The sequence below is a fragment of the Salvelinus alpinus genome, chromosome 10 (genome assembly GCF_045679555.1).
Source record: "Salvelinus alpinus chromosome 10, SLU_Salpinus.1, whole genome shotgun sequence".
Lineage (NCBI taxonomy): Eukaryota > Metazoa > Chordata > Actinopteri > Salmoniformes > Salmonidae > Salvelinus > Salvelinus alpinus.
This window is the reverse complement of record NC_092095.1, coordinates 35,682,159-35,706,758: the sequence shown is the minus strand read 5'-3', so window position 1 is coordinate 35,706,758 and position 24,600 is coordinate 35,682,159. Positions and strand designations below refer to the sequence as shown.

General features: G+C 41.9%; 1 protein-coding gene across 3 annotated transcripts; it reads right to left on the bottom strand.

The window, feature by feature from the left end:
* Window positions 1-7,546: 7,546 nt before the first annotated feature.
* On the bottom strand, window positions 7,547-24,075 carry htr5ab (5-hydroxytryptamine (serotonin) receptor 5A, genome duplicate b). 3 transcript variants are annotated; one of them, XM_071329069.1, is made up of 3 exons: window positions 23,944-24,075; window positions 15,590-16,392; window positions 7,547-10,710 (listed from the first exon to the last, which is right to left on the bottom strand). In XM_071329069.1, the coding sequence occupies exons 2-3, from the start codon at window positions 16,325-16,327 to the stop codon at window positions 10,378-10,380; spliced, it is 1,071 nt and encodes a 356-aa protein (XP_071185170.1). In that variant the 5' UTR covers window positions 16,328-16,392; window positions 23,944-24,075; the 3' UTR covers window positions 7,547-10,377. The 3 variants fall into 3 exon arrangements, with proteins under 3 accessions (XP_071185170.1, XP_071185173.1, XP_071185172.1); XM_071329072.1 differs by having other exon boundaries at window positions 15,752-16,392; XM_071329071.1 differs by having other exon boundaries at window positions 7,548-10,710; window positions 15,599-16,392.
* Between the last annotated feature and the right edge of the window lie 525 nt (window positions 24,076-24,600).

The following is a 24,600-nucleotide window of genomic DNA, read 5'->3' as shown; positions in this document are numbered from 1 at the left end:
AAAAGTTCTTAGAACCTCCCTTTAACCTAAAAATAAACGTTCCCAGAACAGGCAAAATGTTCACTGCTGTTCTCAGAACGTTTAACAAACGTTTAGTTTTACCTGTCAGGAAACGTATGGCTTCATTCCCACAACCAATGTAAAACCAAAAACATACGTTCCCACAACTTCCAGGGAACCACATGTGCTAGCTGAGTATACTGCATGCCAATCACTTTGTCCCCCCATGCTTGGGGAGGCATGGGCATGCCATACCTGCACCTCCACTCCTGTAGTAAAGCCACTAGAACCGTCTGTTCAGTAATATAGATGCCAGGCCTTCTGAATTATCAAATTTCCATTAGTCTCTAAGATCACGTGGTCTCCCTCCCTTCCTCCGCAACCGCTTTCTAATCTGACAGCTCGTGATCCAATTATCTCTCAAAATGTATTTTTCCTTCCCCATGCCAGCAGCAGGAGAAAAGGCAGCGTTAATATAATAAGTCATCTTGCAGGGAGACATGCATGGCTTTCAGTCATCATCAATTCGTTCGAAAGAAATATTAATTCTAAAGAAATAGAGCTGTGTAGAAGTCCACTTGAGATCCATAACCACACTGTCACTCACTGTGAAGACATAGCTGAACAACGTTTCACTGAACCACTGTATTCTAACACTCGCAACACTCACAACTATTACACTCACAACACTCACTCCTACTTAATCTCTCATTTATTGAGGTACGAGTATACATTTCTGAGTACAATAACACTTCCATAACGATACAGGACTTGTGGACCATGTTTGTGTCCAGACATGCTGGAAATGAAACAAGTAGCCTCTAGGTCAGTGGTGGGGAATCATTTTGGCTTGAGGGCCACATCGGGATCAAAAAAGTCAGCGGAGGGCCACACAAATTTTCTTTCGGGAACAATTTGTTAGTAAAAAGCAATTTGTGGTAAAGAAATAGAGCAGTTATTTGAAAAAGTATAGGTCCACTATAATTTCTAGATACTTTATATCTAGTTTCAGACTATCAGAAGTGGCCTGAAGTGTTTTGCGAACCCAAAATAATAATTTACCAAAATAATAACCCCCAAATAATATATTTTATATACATTTTTTTACTCAAACTTCCCACGGGCGAGATTGAATGGGCTCGTGGGCCGTATCTGTATGTTGCCCACCTCTACAAGCATGATTCCCAATTTAATTTCCATACCACAGATGGTCTTTAATCCCCAACAACAACAAATAATTGGCTGGATATGAATATGAATATGAAACAGCAAAAGCTTGCTCTGTTTATGAATTAGGTGAGAGATTACATTTCTCAACGGTTTCTTTTTTCTGCTTCATGTCTGCCAATTTTGGAGGTACTGTAGCTTGAACATTGCCTCTGGGATATGTTTAGCCCAAATAACTAGGATGAGATTATATTGCTATGGTCTAGCCTGTGGACAGAGTGGAGAGGCTGTATAGTAGCTTAACCAGTCACATCTGTGACATAATTATTGACCTTCAGGACCACTTGTGTCTCTCTAGCCTCATTCATTTCAGCATTTCACCATCCACGGGCAATGCAATCAACACATGATTTGGCAATATTCAATGGATCCCATTCATATTCTAATGCTTTCAGATCTTCAGGGGAATTTAGACTAAAAGCGTTCACTTCAACAGTCCATTATGTATTCGACGATAAAACACCATACATCAAAGAGGCCTACTTTATACATTTTTTTATTGAAATGTTGGACATTTGGTGTGGAATTGAATAAAAGAAGAAGAGGAAGAGGGAAATAGTGAGGAAGAGAAAAAAGGAAGATACAAAGCATGCTAGCCACTACTGAGACGTCACCATGATGCCACTTGCCCTTCTAAAATGAATGATATTGTCACACATACTACACATTCTCATTTCAAATTAAATACTAGCAGCACTCATTTGATATGAATACATTTCATATCCCCTCCAGCGGAGGCTCCTCAGAGGAGGAAGGGGAGGACCACCCTTCTCAGTGAATTTCATTTTTTTTATTTTTTATTGTGAAACATTGAAAAAGTTCAAATTTTTAGATAAAACTACACTAAATATATTCACGTCGCCAAATCATTTTTTAAAACACTGTTTTGCAATGAAGGTCTACATTAGCCTCAACAGCACTCTGTAGGGCAGCACCATGGTGTAGACGGAGGACAGCTAGCTTCCCTCCTCCTCTGGGTACATTGACTTCAATACAAAACCTAGGAGGCTCATGGTTCTCACCCCTTCCAAAGACTTACACAGAAATTATGACAACTTCCGGAGGACGTCCTCCAACCTATCAGCGCTCTTGCAGCATGAACTGACATGTCCACCCAATCAAAGGATCAGAGAATGAATCTAGTACTGAAAGCATAAGCTACAGCTAGCTAGTACTGCAGTGCATAAAATGTGGTGAGTAGTTGACTCAGAGAGAAAAACAATAGTTAAACAGTTTTTAACTATTTAATTTCTTCAAAAATTAAGATGCAAGAGAGAGAGAGATTTCGTATTTTTTTTTTTTTACGTTCACTTACTTAGCTAGCAAATGCAGCTAGCTAGTTTAGCCTACTCGAACACCTGGTTCAAACAGAGGGATGCTATGTTATTTAGCTGGCTATGACTATCCAACACAACACTGGAACTCTTCCAAGTCAAGGTAAGCTTTTGGTTTTGCTAATTTATTGCCACTAGGGCCCGCCGGTGTAACTGCTAAACTGCTCACTGACTGTACACTGTACTGCATGATTGTAGCGGGTTTACTAACACATTAGTTCTATTAGCTATGTTGACTATGATGTTTCTTTAGCTAATATGGTTACAACGATGTAGGCTGTGTGTGAAGGTTACGATATGGTTTGGCTTGGAAAGGTTTTTTCACCTGGTCACATACAGCTGATGTGTTGTGCATTGAAGTCCACAAGTGAAGGGAGAAGGTGAGAGGAAGAGAGCAGGTAGATGCGAGAAGGAGTACAACGAGCTGTTTGTATGTGGCTATGAAAGTGAACTGTTTGCGTGTGATCAGGGTGTATTCATTCCGCCGATTCTGTTGAAAAACGTGTCTTAAACGGAAATCAAACGGAACGAAACCGGGATAAACATACCTGAATTTGTCCTAATCATTACACCCTAGATCAGTTAGATGCAGGCAAGAGTGTGCATGGCGGTATTAAATGTGTCACTGTCTGTCCCCTGTGTGCACCTACGTTGTAAACCTTCAGTCATAGGCTAAGTTCTAGCAACCTCATGATGGGTATAGGGAAAATTTCATGTGAGTTTCATGTAGTAGCCTAAACCTATCGATCTTCCATTGAACTGGGTGAATGGAATATGAATGGCAGTCATCCAATATACTGTAGGAATAAGGCCAGGCTCATGAAAAAAAATGATTGTCCTCCCTCATCTTAAACGGCACCGACCACCACTGATCCCCACATGGGTTTGATAGTATAATCAGGGCTATCTGGCGACGGCACCTAACATATTGCCTTTCATCTGAAATTGCATTTGAACGATCATTGCCTTTGAAAAATGTTGCTTTATACCAATGACATTTAAAGATGCTACATCTAGAGTTTCTGGGGAAACTAGGTGAATTGCAACAGCACTGGGCTATATTCCAAACAAATCTCCCCCCTCACCCTGCCTCCCATTTCCCGTAACATGGAGGAGACTAGTGCTTGAGCCTTTAACTTTTTGTTTCGGTCCACCAGCTTCAAACAGCTGAAAAAAACGAGATCTTTTGTTGACCGAAAATATATTTCACAGCGATTTAGTTGGTACAACGCTTCCCTACACTATTCAGTGCCCTGTTCTCTCACATAAACTAAAACTGAGCGAACAGTGTAGAATTGTAGCAAGCAGGAAATTAAAGAGTGATTTCTGCACTGGACCTGATTTCCACGAGATAACACAACCACAAAGTCAAAACAGCTTTCCCATTTGCCCCTCTGGCGGGAGAAATCAATAGACGAATATCACAGCCAATCACAATACTGGCGTGTGAGTAATACTGTGAAACGCTATCATTCCACTATTACTGCAGATACATTATGGACATTTTCTGAAATTACAATGTAGCACCTTTAAACATCTCCAATTTCATATAAATTATGTTATATATTCAAATGCGAATGCAGTACTGTATACCCCCTACTTTTCCATATACCAGACAGATGAAAAAGAAATAAGACAGTCGATTCTTTCTAGCATAAGTACTACAGTCAACCTCATATACAGTATCTCTCCAATGACAACAAACACTAAATCTCAGGATAACCAGAACATTTTTTGAATTATCTAGGTGTCCTTGGCTGTAGAACTAAAATAAGTATCGACACTTTAATGGTGTCATGACTCCTGCCATGCCTGCCCATGCATCCAATGATTAGTAAAACGATTTAACGTTGACAGGCCAGATTCCACGACGTAAAGTACATCTATTAGTTGTCAGTTCAAATGAAAGATGGTTCATGCTTTAAGGGTCATAACAATGGACGTTTGATAGACAGCAGACAGAGAGAGAGAGAGAAAGAGAGAGAGAGAGAGAAAGAAGGAGAGAAAGCAGGGGATTTATCGAAGAAACAAATCTGTTCAAGACGTGCACGTGCACTCACATCAGAAGGACTACAGACAGATATCCTTGACTACAGACGGCCATATCAGAAACCCTGGCCATGACACAGATCTAGTGATCTGGGGATCTAGTGCTATATAGGATTTAGGGTGCCATTTGGGACACAGACATAGTCCTTTTCACACCACAGCATGGGGCAGGCAGGTGTCAGACGTCTCATCCTACGGCTTCCTAATTACGCAGTTCAAGCAATCAGTACACTGATTGGTTCGGGCCTGATTATCTCTGCTCTTGAAACAACCCAGACAGCGGCAACATCTTGCCCTGCGTGCGGTCCATTCAGAATCACTGATCTGCACAGAGTATTGGATGAGATTCTATTGCTATGGTCTAGCCTGTGGGACAGAGTTGAGAGGCTGTATAGCAGCTTGACCAGCCACATCCACGACGAAATTATCTACAGTGCCTTCAGAAAGTATTCACACCCCTTATCTTTCCCCTACATTTTGTTGCTTTCCTACAGACACTGGGAGACAAATTCACCTTTCAGCAAGACAATAACCTAAAACACAATGCCAAATATACACTCGAGTTGCTCACCAAGAAGAAATTGAATGTTCCTGAGTGGCCTAGTTATAGTTTTAACTTAAATTGGCTTGAAAATCTATGGCAGGACTTGAAAATAGCTTTCTAGCAATTCCTGTTATTGAGGTTCCTTTCTGCTCTGTTTCCCAAATGGCACCCTATTCTTGCTTGTTGAGATGTAAAATTGAAATGCAGACTGACAGAAAACATGACAGATAACACTTCCTTTTCCCTCCCAGTAAACGGTTCATCCACCTCCAAATGAATAAAACACTAATTTCCTCTAGATTGTGGCGATGCATATATTATTTTCCCATTGTGGCGATGCATATATTATTTTCCCATGTGGTTTTCTATAATTTCCAGGACGAAGAGGTAGTAATTTGGTTGATGATGCTGCACACGTTGGGCTTTTATTTCAATTGTCACACCGCCAGGGTTTATCCTAGCCTGGGGACCAGTCTGTTTACAGTAACTAACATTCCAGTCCTTGTACTATGTGTCATTGAAAAACAATTTGGCGATGACAGTACATGGAGTGGAATGTCAGCTAAAGAGACTGGTAGCCAGGCTAAGTTTATCCTTATTCACAAACATTGGAGCTGGCATCAGCTGAATATTAATGCGGTATACATGCATTCATATTCATGCTCTGCTGGGTATTGTTAATAATGGCAGTTGTAGAGGACGGCGAACAATACCGGAGGGAAAATGTAAAGGATAACTGGATAGGTGGAGATTGGGGGATGGTAGCTAGTCATTAGCCAATAGTCGCTACTGGATGACAGAGGTGGGGTGTGAGTTTGAAAAAGAGTGAGAGTCCTTTAAGAAGGGATGGGTAACTGGCGACCCCCTTTTGAAGACCCTCCCAGTCGGGGTCTCAACGTACTGTTGCGAGTTAGAATAGTAGACGGCACAAGGTGCAATTTAGACATTTGGTTGCGCATCAGCAGGTTTACTATTGTTATGTCAGTCACTAATAGTCAGTCAATTAGCCCATGTCAGCTAACATTTTGCAGGAAATTAGCTGTAAAACAGCTAATTGTCCTCTCAGCCCCATGGCAAAATTAGTAGAATTGCATGAAATTAGTTATAAACTTGCAGAATCTTCTCTCTGCCCCATGGTAACATGTGTAGAATTGCAGAAAACTTGCTTTAAAACTGCAACAATTGCTCTACACCCCGTGGCAAAATGTGTAGAATTGCACGAAATTAACTCAAAAATGTAAAATGTTTCTCTCCACTGTCAAGAAGGAGGCCACTAAGATGCTTTGCTCTCAATGTAGGGAGGTATATGGATGTGGGTACTCAGACCCGCGAGCAACTGCGGCCCCTCATGATAACTTTTTTTGTGACCCCCACCCCCATCAAAGTTGCTCATCCCTGCCCTAGAGACTGTAGCTGCACTCCAAATGGCACCCTATTCCCTATATGGTGCACTACTTTTGTCCAGCGCCCTAAAAGTAGTGCACTAAATAGGGAACAGGGTGCCATTTGGGATGTAGCCTGTGTGTAGAAGGAGTACTGTACTGTGGATCATGTCTCACAATATATTTCCATTTATTACAGAATATCCAGTGTCTCCACTATTTCAGTGATTCCGAAACATGACTTTGAACAGGAGAGGACACATACAAAAGAGAGTTGTTCAGAACCCCAAACTGTACTGTCTGTTCACTGGACAATAAAGGTTATTTCAGGTTACGCCCACTGCAAAATACATACATTCAATATCATGCTGTTTCCTCTCAACTGTCTTGGCCTTATATAAATACATGTATAAATGAAAAGAGAGCGAAAAAGAGAATGGCAGAGAACATAATTGTGTTCAGATAAAAATGAAACAAGGCCAGAACATGATTGTCAATTTTCTTTGCCTCACTGTAGCAACATGTCCTAATAAACCATGTGCTTATATTATCGGCTTGCCCCTTACATTTCCATTTTAGTCATTTAGCAGACGCTCTTATCCAGAGCGACTTACAGTGCATTCATCTTAAGATAGCTAGGTGGGACAACCACACATCTCAGTCGTAGTAAGTACATTTTCCCTCACTAAAGTAGCAGTCAATCTTAGTTCACGAAAGGCAAGATTTTTTTTCTTTTTAAAGCACACACAACTTACTGGAATCAAGCTGGCATACTGTAGGGGAAGAACTTGATATTTACGAGCTAGTTGTTATAACTTAGCTAGATGTAGTGGTAGGATCTTGGCATGCACTTGCAGAGAGGGAGGCCATCTTGACAAGTACAGTTGTGGAAAGAGGGCAGGCTGGCAGGTATTTTAGCATTGCTTTTTAGTTTTTCATTTCGTTTTATTTAGTTTGCACTGTACGATGGCAGCTAAAAGCTGAATGTCGCATACAATTACAAACAAACAATTACAAATATAAATCAAAACATTGTGACAGTAAGGAACTTGAATGGGTGATTTACATTAACATTGAATGTAAAGAATATATATATACAGTATATATATAAATGTCGCTTTATCCGTCTTCCCAGATAACATAACAGACATATGAGATTGCAATGCTTACTCAGTGCTTGAGGTTTGACTGAGGATGGGCAAAGGAGAGATGACGCCATCTGATGTTAGCTAGCTAGCTAGCTTTAGCTGGCAAACTTCCTAGGTCATGCAAACCCTTCCTCGGTATGTGGTGTGTGAGACATTGAGGAAGGTGCAAGCTGAAACGTATGCGTGTGGTTTATTATCACTTATAATTCATCATCAGAATATTATCAATTGCAAATCATATTCAAGTGTGGACCTTTTCATTTGTTATGTTTTTGGTTCGATCCAACCACCCCTTCTATTTGTTAATGGAAGATGCTGGTTTAGCACGTTAACTTTTCCTTTACTGAATATATTGTGTTGACACTCTCTGGATCCCCTCTCTTCAATAGCCTACTGTTCTGTTAGGAAACACCTGAGCGGTAGAGGACACGGACAGCCAGGTAGATGAGTCAGACAACCCAATTCGAACACCTCTCCCATCCGCCGTCCCACTCTACCCAAGGAGGAAGTGCCGTATCCCCTTTGAAGTGGAGATGTGAGGGAGTGTTGCCGGAGGTAAGGGCCAATGGTGGGTAACCCCCTAATCCTCTATCTCTCTCACACAGCACACACACACTCATGCACACAGACACACACACACACACACACACACACACACACACACACACACACACACACACACACACACACACACACACACACACACACACACACACACACACACACACGCACACACACTAATTTTCGCTCTCCACCATGCAGCTAATACAAACACATCCCCCATACCACAAGGATATGTTGTTGTGGGGTTGGCTCACTGGGCATTTCCAGCTATTTGCATTTCCAGCTGGGGATCGGAGCAGAGCCAGAGAGGAGATGTGGTAAGTAAATATCAGCTATCATGGGGGAATGTGTGGAGTCATGAGAGGCACTTCAAATGTGACAGTCCATGAGAAAGAACGTTGGCCTTCCTCTCTCCATCACCAACGTCTCACTAAAACCTACTACACTCAAATTAAGCTCAACCAATTCATCTGTGTTGACACTAGAGGACTACAATGCCTGTCATACTCAATATCCAACTTTGTGTTCAAACAATTCATCAACAATCAGAATAGATTTCTCTATAATATGAAGACACCTGTGACTTTTATGATCTCAAACAATTGAGAGTAAAGATTATGATCAACCCCTGTTTCATTTTGATGCGTTTATTTCATTTTGATACAGTATTATCTTATTTGGACACAGCAATCTAAAAGTGCTACTTTCTCAATATGGTGTACGTCAGTTACAAGATGATCACAATAACGCTTGATGACTTCAGTTTGTGGATCACAATCTGTTTTATTCACAGAGAAAATCAATAGTTCAAAAGCTACGGAGTGAATTGATGGTTGTCAAATCCACGGATTGTAATGTGGTTCCTAGTTTGTTATCTACTCCATATTTTACAATGTAGTCCACGGTTTGTTGATCATATACCCAGCTATCAAATAACGTTCTGAGAACCATATGTTTCTTAGAGCTTGGTGAGAGCGTGGTTGTCCTATAGTTATTTTGCATACAACCTTCCCATAACGCTTCCTACAGGTATCCTCATGGTTCTATTAAAAGTCATGTTCTCAGAACATTCAGATAACTTTAAGAAACAATATTCTTCTGTGGACATGTCAGTACTTCAGCATAACGTTTTCTACAGGTTTCCTCGTGATTCTATTTAAAGTCATGTTCTCAGAACATTAAGAAAACTTTCCATAAAAAACACAAGAAAATGTTAGTAACATTCCCAGAACGTTCTAAGAATGTTATTTAAAAACATATACATTCCGTTCTCACAATCAACAAAAATCTTGTTAAGTCTGCTCAGGTTTGTTGGCGGCACCTACTAATTGGCCACACCTGATCTTAATGAGGGCTTGTTTCCTTTGAAATAGGGTCTGTTTAAATGAATAGCTAGTTCCATCCTGGTGGTGCAGTGGACAAATTCCATGGATAGAGAGCAGAAGATCATAGGTTTGAATCTCACTGACGTCATGCCACAAGAAGAAAGAAATGTGTTTGCAAGATTAATGCCTGAGCAAATTATGTTCTATATGTGCTTGGAGTTAAACTAGCAGTGTTATTTAACAATCAGGGAACAATAGAAAAATGTTCTCACAACCTCTCTGCAACCTAAAAATGTAAGTTCCCAGAACAGGTGAAATTTTCACTTCCATTCTCAGAACGTTTAAAAAACATTCAGTTTTAACAGTCAGGAAACGTATGGCTTCATTCCCAGAACCAATGGGAAACCAAAAATGTACGTTCCCACAACTTCCAAGGAACCAAATGTGCTAGCTGGCCATGGTTTGTAGTTGAGTCCTATGGTTTATGAGATCACCATATTTATTTTGTTTTCAGTCTATGGTGTATCTAAGGAAAGTTACTCCCCTCAACACCATTCCTGTGACATCAATTTGATCATGTGATGGTGTTTTTTCAAGACAGCCCCCATTCTCCGCCTCTGCCTTATCCCCAGCCTCAGTCTTAGTTTTAAATTAACAGAAAATGATGGCCAATGTTCTGTGGTTAGAGACAATTGACCGGCCACCCTCTGATTTTAACCGCTATTTGGCATGATCTGTTTTGTTTTTTAGCCCTCATTGTCATTTAGCCCTCACCCTTTAGCCCTCAGCCTTTAGCCCTCAGCCTCAGCGTTGACGGGAGAACAGGTTCCTAAGGGCGTTGTTGTAGTTCTTGTTAAAGGCGGTGTAGATAAGCGGGTTGAAGAAGGAGTTGGAGTAGCCCAGCCACAGGAAGATGCTCTTCCAGATGGGCGGGATGTCGCAGTGGCACAGCGGGATGATGAGCTCCGTGAGGAAGAAGGGGATCCAGCAGAGGACGAAGACTCCGATCAGGATGCCCACCATCAGCGCCGCCTTCTTCTCCTTCTGCTCGCGCCACGTGTCGCCGTCCGTCTGGAAGGTCACAGTGGCGTGGCGCACTGTGAACACCATCTGGGGCTGCCGCGACGTTTCCTTCACCTGTCAATCAAATCAGTCAGCCAACCAGTTAGTCAATCAGTTAGTCAATCAAATCAGTCAACCAATTGATACTCACATTACTAAAATAAGTTAAAGAACAGACCAATCAGTCAGTGTTTGTCGCAGGCTTTCCGTTTTACCGTTTTTGAGACACTGTAATCCACAATTTATTTTGTTCTCAGTCAATTAGTCAGTTAGTCAATCAGTCAACCAATCGATACTCACATTAGTAAAAGAACCAGCCATGAATTAGTTAATTGAGCAACCAGTCAGCCAGCTGAATCCAATAGGCAAATGAACAAATCAAGCAAAAACAAGCAAAATAGCCTCTAATGAATGAATCATTGAGCCAAACGATACATTTGCATAAACTACAACCTCCTGCCAGAACTCAAGCCATCAACCTGCACTTGTGACTCATACAGAGAGTGCTGTTAAATGGAAGTAATGGAATGAAAACACCATGCTTCAATCTATCCTTATGTTGAGCCTGATGGAGTAGTGTTTCTCTCTACACCTGACCCCTGCAGGTCATTCTGCATGAGCTGTTTATAAACCTACACTTTCCTCCCAGCAGATCACATCTGGGGTTGCGTCCCAAATGACACCCTATGGGCCCTGGTCAAAAGTAGTGCACTAAATAGGGAATAGGGTGCCATTTGGGAGGTAGGCCTGGTCAATTAAAACAATAAAACAAACAATCAAAATAATCAATTTGCAGCAGAGGGTAGGAGGTTAAAAGCACAGTGGCTGGGGGTAAGTTGCTTTAATATTGTGTAATAGTGTAATATTGCAGTTTAAAGGGTCAATCTGGCATTGACACATCAATTTGTGTACTTCTAAATGAACGATATATAGCCATGGATTCTTGAAGAATACAAATTATAAATGCCTCACACGCTTAGTTTAACTGTCATACCACACATCACAGTCATACCACACATCACAGTCATACCACACATCACAGCCCAAAATAAATGATGCACATGGTTAAAACTATCCTTTTGATCCCATGCATGGCCAATCTGGGACTGTGATATATGAAAGCCTGACTCCAGTCAATAGATTAAAGTTTTCTTGGCAAAATGTAAAATGTAATTTGTTTGTACAAAGAGGACGCTAACTAGCAGTAACTAAGTGACTGAACGCAGTTACTGTTGAGTTTAAGACGTGCAAACTTAAGTCATACACAATACACACGCAATAGTAATGATGTTTGATGTTGTTTCATAGACTCAACTGGATTAATCATAGCGGATCCCTTTTGCATACCAAGTAACGGTAGAATAAATATTAATATAATTTCCTATTAGATCACAGTGGTTCTACTCCACTGAGCCACACCAGGGGGCTAAGGGATTGCATTTAGAGATGGGTTGAAAGTAAGGCCAGACCTACCTCCAGTCCACTCAGAGGTAGGCTAGCCTACCAGAAATGTTCATGTTAAAACATGTTGGAAATACAATAAATTACATTGTAACAAATGTTATTGTAACACAACTTGAATTGTACCGCGTAAAAAAATGTATTAAACCCGCCTGTATATTCACAAACACCTGAAAAGCTATTTTTTGTTGTTGTTCTTAAATATATTTAAAAATGCATTGGAAGCAGGTTAATAACATGGACATGTTAGAATTGCAAAAGGAATGTGCACTATGGGCCCAAACTGGTTGAATCAACATTGCTTCCACTGTCATCAACATAAAGGAATTTCTGTATTTTTGGTATTTTTATCACCCAACTTCTAAACTAAAATCAATGACATGGTAAAGTTTTTGTTGATTTAATGTTGAATTCATGTTAGTCAATCAAAATGAATTGTTGAACTGACGTCTGTGACCAGTGGGTGTAATTGTGTGTGAAATTTCCGGTAGGGCTCCCTCCCTATTGTGGTATACATGGTCCATTGTGCTTAGATGTTTTCACGCCCCAGAGTCATGACTCCTTTTGTCCACGCTGTTAACTGGGCTGACCTTGAGCCAAAGACGCATGTATACAAACTGTAATACCAAATCGAAAACAGCCTAACTTTCCTCCATAGAAAAGGAATGACAAAATGAATTCAGCTGAAAGACCACAGTCCAAGGGGGTGATATCTGACTGTCAAATACATTTCTATGAAAACTAGATGTATTTATTTTTTACTTAACCTTTATTTAACTAGGTAAGTCAGTTAAGAACAAATTCTTATTTACAATGACGGCCTACCAAAAGGCAAAAGGCCTCCTGCGGGGACGGGGTCTGGGATTTAAAAATACAAATAAAATATAGGACAAAACACACATCACGAGAACAGAGGCACCACAACACTACATAAAGAGAGACCTAACACAACAACATAGCATGGCAGCAACACATGACAAGACAGCATGGTAGCAACACAACATGACAACAACATGGTAGCAACACAAAATAGCAGCAGCAGAACATGGTAGCAGCACAAAACATGGTACAAACATTATTGGGCACAGACAACAGCACAAAGGGCAAGACGGTAGACACAATACATCACGCAAAGCAGCCACAACTGTTAGTAAGAGTGTCCATGATTGAGTCTTTGAATGAAAAGATGGAGATAAAACTGTCCAGTTTGAGTGTTTGTTACAGCTCGTTCCAGTCGCTAGCTTCAGCAAACTGAAAAGAGGAGCGACCCAGGGATGTGTGTGCTTTGGGGACCTTTAACAGAATGTGACTGGCAGAACGGTTGTTGTATGTGGAGGATGAGGGCTGCAGTAGATATCTCAGATAGGGGAGAGTGAGGCCTAAGAGGGTTTTATAAATAAGCATCAACCAGTGGTTCTTGCGATGGGTATACAGTGATGACCAGTTTACAGAGTAGTATAGAGTGCAGTGATGTGTCCAATAAGGAGCATTGGTGGCAAATCTGATGGCCGAATGGTAAAGAATGTCTAGCCACTCGAGAGCACCCTTACCTGCCGATCAATAAATTACGTCTCCGTCATCTAGCATGGGTAGGATGGTCATCTGAATCAGGGTTAGTTTGGCAGCTGGGGTGAAAGAGGAGCTATTTCGATAGAGGAAACCAAGTCTAGATTTAACCTTAGCCTGCAGCTTTGATATGTACTGAGAGAAGGACAGTGTACCGTCTAGCCATACTCCCAAGTATTTGTACGAGGTGACTACGTCAAGTTCTAAACCATCACAGGTAGTAAACACACCGGTGGGAGATGGGCATTCTTCTTACCAAACCACATTACCTTTGTTTTGGAGGTGTTCAGAACAAGGTTAAGGGCAGAGAAAGCTTGTTGGACACTAAGAAAGCTTTGTTGTAGAGCGTTTAACACAAAATCCGGGGAGGGGCCAGCTGAGTATAAGACTGTATCATCTGCATATAAATGGATGAGAGAGCTTCCTACTGCCAGAGCTATGTTGTTGTAGATGGGGTGTCTACAGCGGGTGTATGGTGATAAATAGTCGTTAGGCGCCAATTCGTTTTTCTATTTTATGGCTGCTCAGTATTATGTGAATAATTGTTGTGGTATTATTGAATATATGAAATTCCAAAGACCTACCGGGCTATAAGAAGTCTATTTTTAACTGACGAATGAGGTGTTTCCAAATCAGTCGGTGGATGCCTGAAATAGCTGTCTGTAGTCTTAATAGGTTGGTGCTGTTTCGTACCAGCCAATTCTCTCCCCTTAGTCTCAAAACAAACCAGCCAAGCTCAAAGGCCTATGTTTTCTGTTTGCCTATTGTATATAACATGAGAGAGTGAAGGCAGCATGGAGGCAGCTCCCTTTGAACAGAGTAAATAAATGGCATGATTTAATAAATTAGTTTGGGCTTGTCGAGTGAGCCTGCGTTCCAAATTGCACCCGATTCCCTATATAGTTCACTACTTTTGACCGGAGCCCATTGGGCCCTGGTCAAAAAGTAGTACACTATATAGGGATAGGGTGCCATTTAGGACACAGCCTGGGTCTCTGGACTCTGTCAGAGTCCTTGCTGATTAGAGGGAGCTGCTGTGGTGAGGAAGGCGCAGTGGTCCCTAGCCTTGTTAAACATGCTGGGTGTTTACAGGCCACTGTGCCTATAGCGATTAACAGCGGTTATACCTACTGCCTCCCTCACTTGTTACTCTCTTTTTGTTTCTTCCCTCTGTGTGTGTGTGTGAGAGAGATAGTGTGAAAAAAGCCAAAGATCCTTGAAAAAAAGATGATCCTTCACATCAAGGGATTGTTTTTGCATGTTGACTGTGATCTGTGTCGTTGCGTGCGGATGTGCACGTGTGTGGGGGCCTATGTGCATACATGCACTTGTGTATGCCTCCAGGTGAATTGGTCTGTTGAGTATGAGATACAGTACACGCTGATAAGCGTTAAAGAACAATGCATATCCCACAGCCCTGCAGCAGCATCACAGCGCAGCTCAGAATATATTATACAGATGACATGGTTTTCCACTAATTGCCCAGCAACCAATTTGAGAGCTACAGTACAGTCTCATCAGTCAATGATAATGTGATATGCACTCACGAGCAGATATGATAGAGCTTTAAGGACACTGATATCATAGCGGTACATTCAGAGATTTTTTTTAGATCGTGTTCGAATGCGCAACCATTATCTGAACATTGGTCGAGGTTGATGGATTAAGTCTGGCAAAATTGCCCGAGGAGCTTTAGGAGTGTGTCAATGTAATAATAATATAATAACATCAACTGAATATTAATGTCAAGCTAGTCTACTGGTAATTCATCATGTGGATCCCACATGAAACATCCAACCACCCAGCAGGCAAAACTGGTTGAAGAAGACATCATCACAACCAGACACTGGTATGAATAACATCATTTTGATGTAACTTCAACCAGTTTAACACGCTGGGTAAGACTATACTGTAGCAACAAAAGTACCTCAATCACCTCAGCCATAGGCGTGATGGTGTTGGTTTTGCACGAGCCGATACGGAACTTGGCAGCCTTGTAGATCTTCCAGTAGACGAAGAGCACCACGCACAGCGGCAGGTAGAACGCTCCGAAGGTGGAGAAGATAGTGTAGGACGGCTCCTGGCTCACCTGGCACTCCATGCCCTCCTCCGAGTAGGTCTCCCCCCAGCCGAACAGCGGCGACAGGGAGATGACGGAGGACAACAGCCAGGTAAGCGCAATCATCACATTGGAGATCCTCTTGCGGGTCTTGAGCGTGTACTCCAAGTGTCTGGTGATGGACCAGTAGCGGTCCAGGGCGATGGCCGTCACGTTCCAGATGCTGGCCGTGCAGCAGAGCACGTCGAAGGAGATCCATACCTGGCAGAGCACGCGGCCCAGCTTCCACAGCCTCCCGTTGAGCTCGTGCACCAGGCTCAGGGGCATGACCAGGGCGGCCACCATCACGTCCGAGATGGCCATGGAGGCCACCAGGTTGTGGGGCACGCGGTGGAAGGTACGCACCCTCAGGATGGTGAGGAGAACTAGGAGGTTCCACACGAAGGTGGCCACCACCAGCATGGCTAGCAGGGTGAGAGTTAGCACGCTGAACACTGAGAACGGACGGTAGAAATTCCCTGCTCCATACCCCAGGTCGTCGCTTCCGGCCCTGGCCCGGGCCCCGCTGAGGTTGGCAGTCACCAGGCTCACATTGGGCTGGGTCATGTTCAGCAGTGTTCAGCAGAGCTCAGACAGGTCTGTCACATGGGAAGCTTCTGATTTGAAGCATCCTGCAGTGTATAGAGAGAGAGAGAGAGAGAGAGAGAAGAAGCTTTTAACTCATGCAAACAGAACACACGACACTTGATAGTCTTGACACATGACAGATGTCACAGCCATATCTATGGAAAGGGTGAAGCGACAAACAAAGGAAACTGTGAAGGGCATTGAAGGAGAATGATTTTATTCAGATCATTATTCCGATTTTGTTCACGTTCCCTGTGAAAGGACTACTGTGTTCATGATGTGTCATAAACACTGAAACCTGGTTGAGAGTCTCATTTCAACTGTCAATTAATCTGCCTGCAACTTTCGTACTTGGTTCTGATGTCGACTATATCAGCTGCTGTGGTATGTCTGTGATTCTGACGAAGACCATTAATATTCAGCTCCAAAGCCCCAACCGTCAACTTTTGCTTTGCATTCATTGTCACCGAAATTGTATCACATATGAAAAGACTTGCACAGAATACACAATTTAGCGTTTGTTACTTTGGTTTCACGTTATTATTTAGACAAAACAGGGATCCTAGGGATGTTGCAAAATCAAAGGAAATAGTTATGAATGGGAGTGTGAAGGTCATATGTTGGAGAACCATTTCTGTTAAATATGTCCATTTACATAATCAAATGAAATAAAACAAGCTGAGCTAAAGTTACATGCAGGAAGTATACTCAAGGGTCAAACATTTTTCTGTGGCTACACTGGACAAAAATCTAAACGCAACACGCAAACAATTTGTACGATTTTACTGAGTTGCAGTTCATATAAGAAAATCTGTCAATTGAAGTAAATTCTTTAGGCCCTAATCTATGGATTTCACATGACTGGGAATACAGATATGCATCTGTTGGTTACAGATACCTTCAAAAAAGGTTAGGGGCGTGGATAAAAAAAAAAACACTCAGTATCTGGTGTGACCACCAATTGTCTTATGCAGCGCGACATGTCTCCTTCACATAGAGTTGATCCAGCTGTTGATTGTGGCCTGTGAAATGTTGTCCCACTCCTCTTCAGTGGCTGTGCGAAGTTGCTAGATATTGGTGGGAACTGGAACACGCGGTCTTACACGTCGATCCAGAGCATCACAAACATGCTCAATGGCTGACATGTCTAGTGAGTATGCAGGCCACGGAAGAACTAGGACATTTTCAGGAATTGTGTATAGATCCTTGAGTCATGGGGCTGTGCATTATCATGCTGAAAAATGAGATGATGGCGGGAGATGAATGGCACAACAATGGGCCTCAGGATCTCGTCATGGTATCTCTGTGCATTCAAATTGCCATCGATAAAATGCATGTGTTCGTTGTCCTTAGCGTATGCCTGCCCATACCATAACCCCACTGCCACCATGGGGCACTCTGTTCACAACGTTGACATCAGTAAACCACTCGCCCATGAAGAGCACACTTCTCCAGTGTGCCAGTGGCCATCGAAGGTGAGCAATTTGCCCACTGAAGTTGGTTACGATGCCGGATTGCAGTTAGGTCAGACCCTGGTGAGGACAACAAGCATGCAAATGAGCTTCCCTGAGGCGCTTTCTGACAGTTTGTGCAAAAATTATTCAGTTGGGCAAACCCACAGTTTCATGTCCGGGTGGCTGGTCTCAGTCGATCCTGCAGGTGAAGAAGCCGGATGTGGAGGTCCTGGGCTGGAGTGGTTACACGTGGTCTGTGGTTGTGAGGCCGGTTGGATGTTCTGCCAAATTCTCTAAAATGACTTTAGAGGTGGCTTATGGGAGAGAAATTAACATTTAATTATCTAGCAACAGTTCTGGTGGATATTCCTGCAGTCAGCATGCCAATTGCACGCTCCCTCAACTTGAGACATCTGTGGCATTGTGTTGTGACACAAAAGTGCACATTTTCGAGTGTCCTTTTATTGTCCCCAGCACAAGGTGCACCTCTGTAATCAGCTTCTTGATATGCTACACCTGTCAGGTCGATGGATTATATTGGCAAAGGAGAAATGCTCACTAACAGGGATGTAAACAAATTTGTGTATATTTTTTTTGAGAAATAAGCTTTTTGTGCTTCTGGGATCTTTAATTTCAGCTAATGAAACATGGGACCAACACTTTACATGTTGTGTTTATATTTTTGTTCAGCATAATTAAAATAGAAAACTAACGTTAATCTGGTATCCAGGGAACTATACTTTACTCTTAGTGTTGCATAATTCAAGAGTCGCCTTGGGAGTACTAAATGCTATAGCCTATATACTGTATTTCACAAAGGCTAGCGAGTCTGTAATAATTACCTCATTATCTATATCGTAATTTGTCTCAGGACTTGCTGTGATATGGATTTTTTCATTGACATTCACTCACACACACACACACACACACACACACACACACACACACACACACACACACACACACACACACACACACACACACACACACACACACACACACACACACACACACACACACAAGCAGATCCAATTGTTTCTAGTCCTTTATCATTGTGTAACTGTAAACTATATTAGCCCTGTTTCACCTGTCCTATTATGGCTATGACCCCTTGACTTTGTTAGAGCTCTTTGCTTTAATAGTCAATGGGCTCACTTATTTTACAGTGCCATTGTAGTGCAGTGTTCTGGTCCCAATCTGTTCCAAGCCAGGGACAGACTGGGACCAGAAGTCGGCCTGGGATTTCTAACACACTGGCCCATTTTTACCTCGATGTCCCAACACCGGGACATTTGGCTTTTGCCCAAACTCCTCTATGGCCAGTCCTGCGCATGTCGATATTGGGATTAAAATGTCATTATTATACCTGAATCAAAATGATCATATCTTTGTGTCTGCCCAGAAAATAGGGGACGTTAGGTGACGTTTCCATTAGTTCCTGTAAAAGGCAGTGTTATTCAAACTTTTTCAGCGGGAAACTATTTTCTTCACTCAAATATCTGGGGACCCCATTATTTTCCCAATTTTTTTTTGTTTCTCTCATCATTGTCACGAAGCCACACCCGTCCCACTCGCGGTAGAAGTTCAGAATGAGAAAGTGTAGGCAAAATATAAATAATGACGCTCAAATAAATAAATAATAGGAAAAAATGAGGATTTTTAATCAGCCTAATCGAGGTGGAGATTACATCTCACGTTCCAGTGTTCAAACTAAACAAGGCTGCATGGGATTTCTCTTAATGCGACTCCTTGCAGCTAATGGCAATGTCAGCTTTCGGTATAATGGCAGGAGATGCTTGTGGATTTGACAGCTCTAACGCAGTTGCACATCTGACACCGCCAAAACAACCTCTGTGTATTTCGGCTAAAGCGGATCTGATTGAATAGAGCACAATGTCTTGTTACAACTTTCGAGGCTGTTGTTAAACTGCTAAAAAATAAAAGTCAGTGGACATTGAGAATCTATTATGCTCTGTGATGGCTTTGGGAATCCGTCATTCGTAAGTTATTTATGAAACTATTGACTTTCTGGATGAGTGTTCATACATTTCGGGGCCATGCAGTATGTCTCTCAGAATGGGTTTGCGATGAAACAAAAAGCTCTGTTCTATGTAGGGAATAGGGTGCAATTTTGGACACAGTGTAAATCAGCTGTGGTGTTCCGATGCTGCTTGCAGCTCTCACAACCCCAGAGACGAGAGAGAGTGTCTCCCGCAAATTCATGTGCATGTGATTACCCATTGTGCATCTAATTACCCCGGGGCTCATCAATAATCACCCCCCGCCTGGACCTGTCAGCAAGCAGTGCTGATCTGTGTTTGAGATACACTCTGGTTACGTCCCAAATGGCACCCTATTCCCTATATAGTGCACTACTTTTGACCAGGACCCTATGGTGGTCCTGGTGAAAAGTAGTGCACTATATAGTGAATAGGGTGCCATTTGGGACACAACCCGTCTCTTGCCATCGCACTCTCCAGCCATGCCTTCTAATCACAGAGATCAACCGTCCAACCATGACAAGGGCCTACCCGGCAGGCGGTCACACACACTCCTCTTTTCTTCTCTTCCCTCTCTCATTAGAAAGTACTCAGAGAGAGCCATGAAATTGGACGCACACATATTTGAGAGGAACACAGCAATCAAACATTTGGCCTTCACAAAAGAAGCAAGGATCCAAAGAGTTGACTGCTAATCACGGATGACAGTCCACGGAACCCGGGGCGTCTTGTCTTGTCTCCTGAGATCATACAACAGGTGCCTGGGAGGCCTGACAGTTCACACACACACACACACACACACTCCAATCAAAGCTATGACACACAGATCCAATCAAAGAAGTAGAGTGACTGAGAGAACATTTCCTTTTGTTTAGCTTGGTCCTGTGTGGCTCAATGGGTAGAGCATGTTGCTTGAATATCCAGATTGTGGGTTCGTTTTAAAAGCGTTGGCTAAATTATATATATTATTAATATACAGTACCGGTCAAAAGTTTGCACACACCTACTCATTGCAGGGTTTTTCTTTATTTTTACTATTTTCTACATTGTAGAATAATAGTGAAGACATCAGAACTATGAAATAACACATATGGAATCATGTAGTAACCAAAAAATGGTTAAACAATCAAAATATGTGTTATATTTTAAATTCTTCAAAGTAGCCACTCTTTGCCTTGATGACAGCTTTGCACACTCTTGGCATTCTCTCAAACAGCTTCATGAGGAATGCTTTTCCAACAGTCTTGAAGGAGTTCCCACATATGCTGAGCATTTGTTGGCTGCTTTTCCTTCACTCTGCAGTCTAACTTATCCCAAACCATCTCAATTGGGTTGAGGTCAGGGGTGATTGTGGAGGCCAGGTCATCTGATGCAGCACTCAATCACTCTCCTTGGTCAAATAGCCCTTACACAGCCTGGAGGTGTGTTTTGGGTCATTGTCCTGTTGAAAAACAAATGATAGTCCCATTAAGAGCAAACCAGACGGGATGGCATATCGCTGCAGAATGCTGTGGTAGCCATGCTGGTTAAGTGTGCCTTGAATTCTAAATAAATCACTGACAGTGTCACCAGCAAAGCACCACCACACCACCACACCATCACACCTTTTCGTCCATGCTTCACAGTGGGAACCACACATGCCGAGATTATCCGTTCACCTACTCTGCATCTCACAAAGACACGGCAGTTGGGAACCAAAAAGTGCTGCATCAGATGACCTAGCCTCCACAATCGCCCGACCTCAACCCAATTGAGATGGTTTGGGATGAGTTGGACCGCAGAGTGAAGGAAAAGAAGCCAACAAGTGCTCAGCATATGTGGGAACTCCTTCAAGACTGTTGGAAGAGCATTCCAGGTGAAGCTGGATGAGAGAATGCCAAGAGTGTGCAAAGCTGTCATGAAGGCAAAGGGTGGCTACTTTGAAGAATCTCAAATATAAAATATATATTATTTTGTTTAACACTTTTTTGTTAACTACATGATTCCATATGTGTTATTTCAGAGTTGTGATGTCTTCACTATTATTCTACAATGTAGAAAATAGTAAAAATAAAGAAAAAGCCTTGAATCAGTAGGTGCATCCAAACTTTTGACTGGTACTGTATTGGTTGGAGTTTCATTAAATTCAGAGTGCTGATTCCTTTATAAATGTATGTTAATAACATACGTGTGTGATTTTCACTGACTGTTACACATCACCAACCTGAACAGAACCATGACATAGACTCCTGAGTAGGGATGAGGTGTACAAATTCACAAATAGTTTCAAATATGGTATATTCTTTATGTTTTCAAATAGGCTATCATCTGGCTTGTCAAATGACAATTTACATAACAGCTTTTGTCTCCACAGAGGATGTGCATGTGCTGTAAGAAATAATCAATATGTTATTGCTTCCATTTCAAATACTCTTCATCATCATCATCATCATCATAATCATCATGTTAATTGTTTTGTTCAGACAGACAGAATGCCTAGACCCACTGCCCTTTTTGCCTGTTTACCCAGACTTCTTGCTCGGGCCAAACGCTAAGCCTAGCCCACAGACGTTAGTTTCTTCTCCACAATGAGTCTGGACCTGAATACCGCCATAACGATTTCTAGAACACAAACACATTCTAACCTTTCTGATTGGTCCCAGAAACGGATGGGTTGGGCCAGAGCCAGAACACACGTGGGTATGCAGCGTTGTAAGAATGCGTCATTAGCTTTGATTGGTTACTCTGATTGGTTAGAGATGATCCAATCGCTGATGACTTTGTTTTGTACAGCACCCCTCATTTTGACGACATCACAAACGACTTCAACGATGGCAGCCTCAGACTGAAGTATGTAGCGAACATTGAGCAGCAGAATAATTCCGTTTGAGTAGTCAGGCAACTGCCTTTTAGGGGTGATGGTGAAGTCCACTAAAATGGAAGTGCATAGTATAAACCTGTACTGGTGCCTAACAGAACAAAGTGCCTATGGCAACGCTCTCTATATAATTATATTACTCCCTTCTATACCTAGTCTGCCTTTCAGGGGTGAAGTACACTACATCACCAGAGTGAAATAAGCTGTATAAACCTGTACTGGCGCCTAACGGAACAAAGTGGCTATGGCAACGCTATAATGATATTACGCGTTTCCATCTGCCACAAAGGAACGCCACCACATTCTCCATCCCATGGGGATAGGGGTAATAGCTACAAAATGTCTATGGATTTGCATTCTTCACATGTCTACTGTATTAGTACCAATAGTATGGTCCGTCTCCCAAATGGCATTCTATTCCCTATGTAGTGCACTATGTAGGCAATAGGGTGTCATTTGGAAGGAAGCTAGTGTCACGTCGTCCTTAACACCAGCAGCTGGTTTCTATTCTGGTAAACAACATCTTCGTATAAAACTGTCAGTGATGCAATAACAAACTTCATTCTCCAAGGCCTTTCTATTTAAAAAGATTGCAGGATCATTGCTGACACGTTATGTGATGGACAAAACTTCCCCCCCGAGGCGTCTGAGTATAGTCTATCTAATATCTGTTGATTTGTAAATTAGGAGATCAATGTTCGAAACAGGTACAATTACGGCTTTTGAGATTTGATGAAATCTCTTTGTTGTATGGGAATTATGACATAATTCCCATACAACAAAGACATCTCATCAAATCACAAAAGCAGTAATATTACCTGTTCTGAACATTGTTTTCCTAATTTACAAATCAACAGATCTATAAAATAGACTATACTCAGACGTCTTGGGGGAAGTTTAGTCTAATAGTTATTGATGTATTATCTGGGATAAAACATAGAATACCCATACCAATAATACACATAAGCCTAGGCTACTATCCATAAAAACCACAACCTACAACATAATTGCAAATGGTCAACACAGGACTGTTGAACGGACGTTTGCTACACTCCCAGTCGCGGTCAATAAAACAGAACTTGACTAATTCGACAGAAAGTCAAACTGCCCAACCCAATTTGCCATTGACAATAACATATCTGTTTGTTTCCCGTACATATAAACTTGCAAATATTAGATGTGGAGCGATACGGTCACACCTTTTGATTGACTGAACGCCCGCGATCTCGTTAGAATAAAGATATCCAACGACGCATCCAGTAGGCTATATTAGATATAACTTACCCCAAATCTCAGAAAAAACGAGTCCTACATGGGAACAGAACGGACAGTTCGGTCAGTCTTTTGCTTTCCCATGTGTTCACTTTGTTACTCCTCGTGTGGACCTACGGTGAGTGTTTATGATAGCAGCGTCTAAGAGATACATACAGTGGCTTCGGAATGAACCATAGCCAAAGAAAGGGGGAGATAAGTCTATCACAGTGGTTGTTCACTATCATAAATACATATTTTGAACATTTAATCCGTATGTAATACGAAGGATATCATTTGGAGGGGAAGGTATTGTTTCTTGATTGCATTTGTTTGTACATTTCATGCCATTGCCAGGTATTCGCTCTAAAAATGTATAGGTGCTAAGTAAACTGGACACTGTAAGATTAATAGTCTATTTTGTGCGCGAGAGGAACGGTGGTAATAGTGTTTGAAAATGACATCATTTAAAATGCCAAACAAACGCGACCACCTATGGCGATTTACCCATTCCTCACCAGAACTCCTATAACATTGTCTATTAATTTTCACACAAAAGTTATTTTAATTTAATATATCTCCGCACAAGTGGGTGAATGTAATTTATAATCAAGTTTCTTTTGACTGAACGCCATTAGTCTTCTCCAGCAGGACACTGTTCTGGAAGTGGTTTAAATCTCTCTGGATGCT

Excerpts from the sequence above, each read along its gene's own strand:
- htr5ab (XM_071329069.1), bottom strand. The coding sequence starts at position 16,327 with ATGACCCAGCCCAATGTGAGCCTGGTGACTGCCAACCTCAGCGGGGCC. Across the intron at positions 10,711-15,589 it reads CTATGGCTGAGGTGATTGAG|GTGAAGGAAACGTCGCGGCA; the intron begins GTACTTTTGTTG and ends TTTGATTGACAG.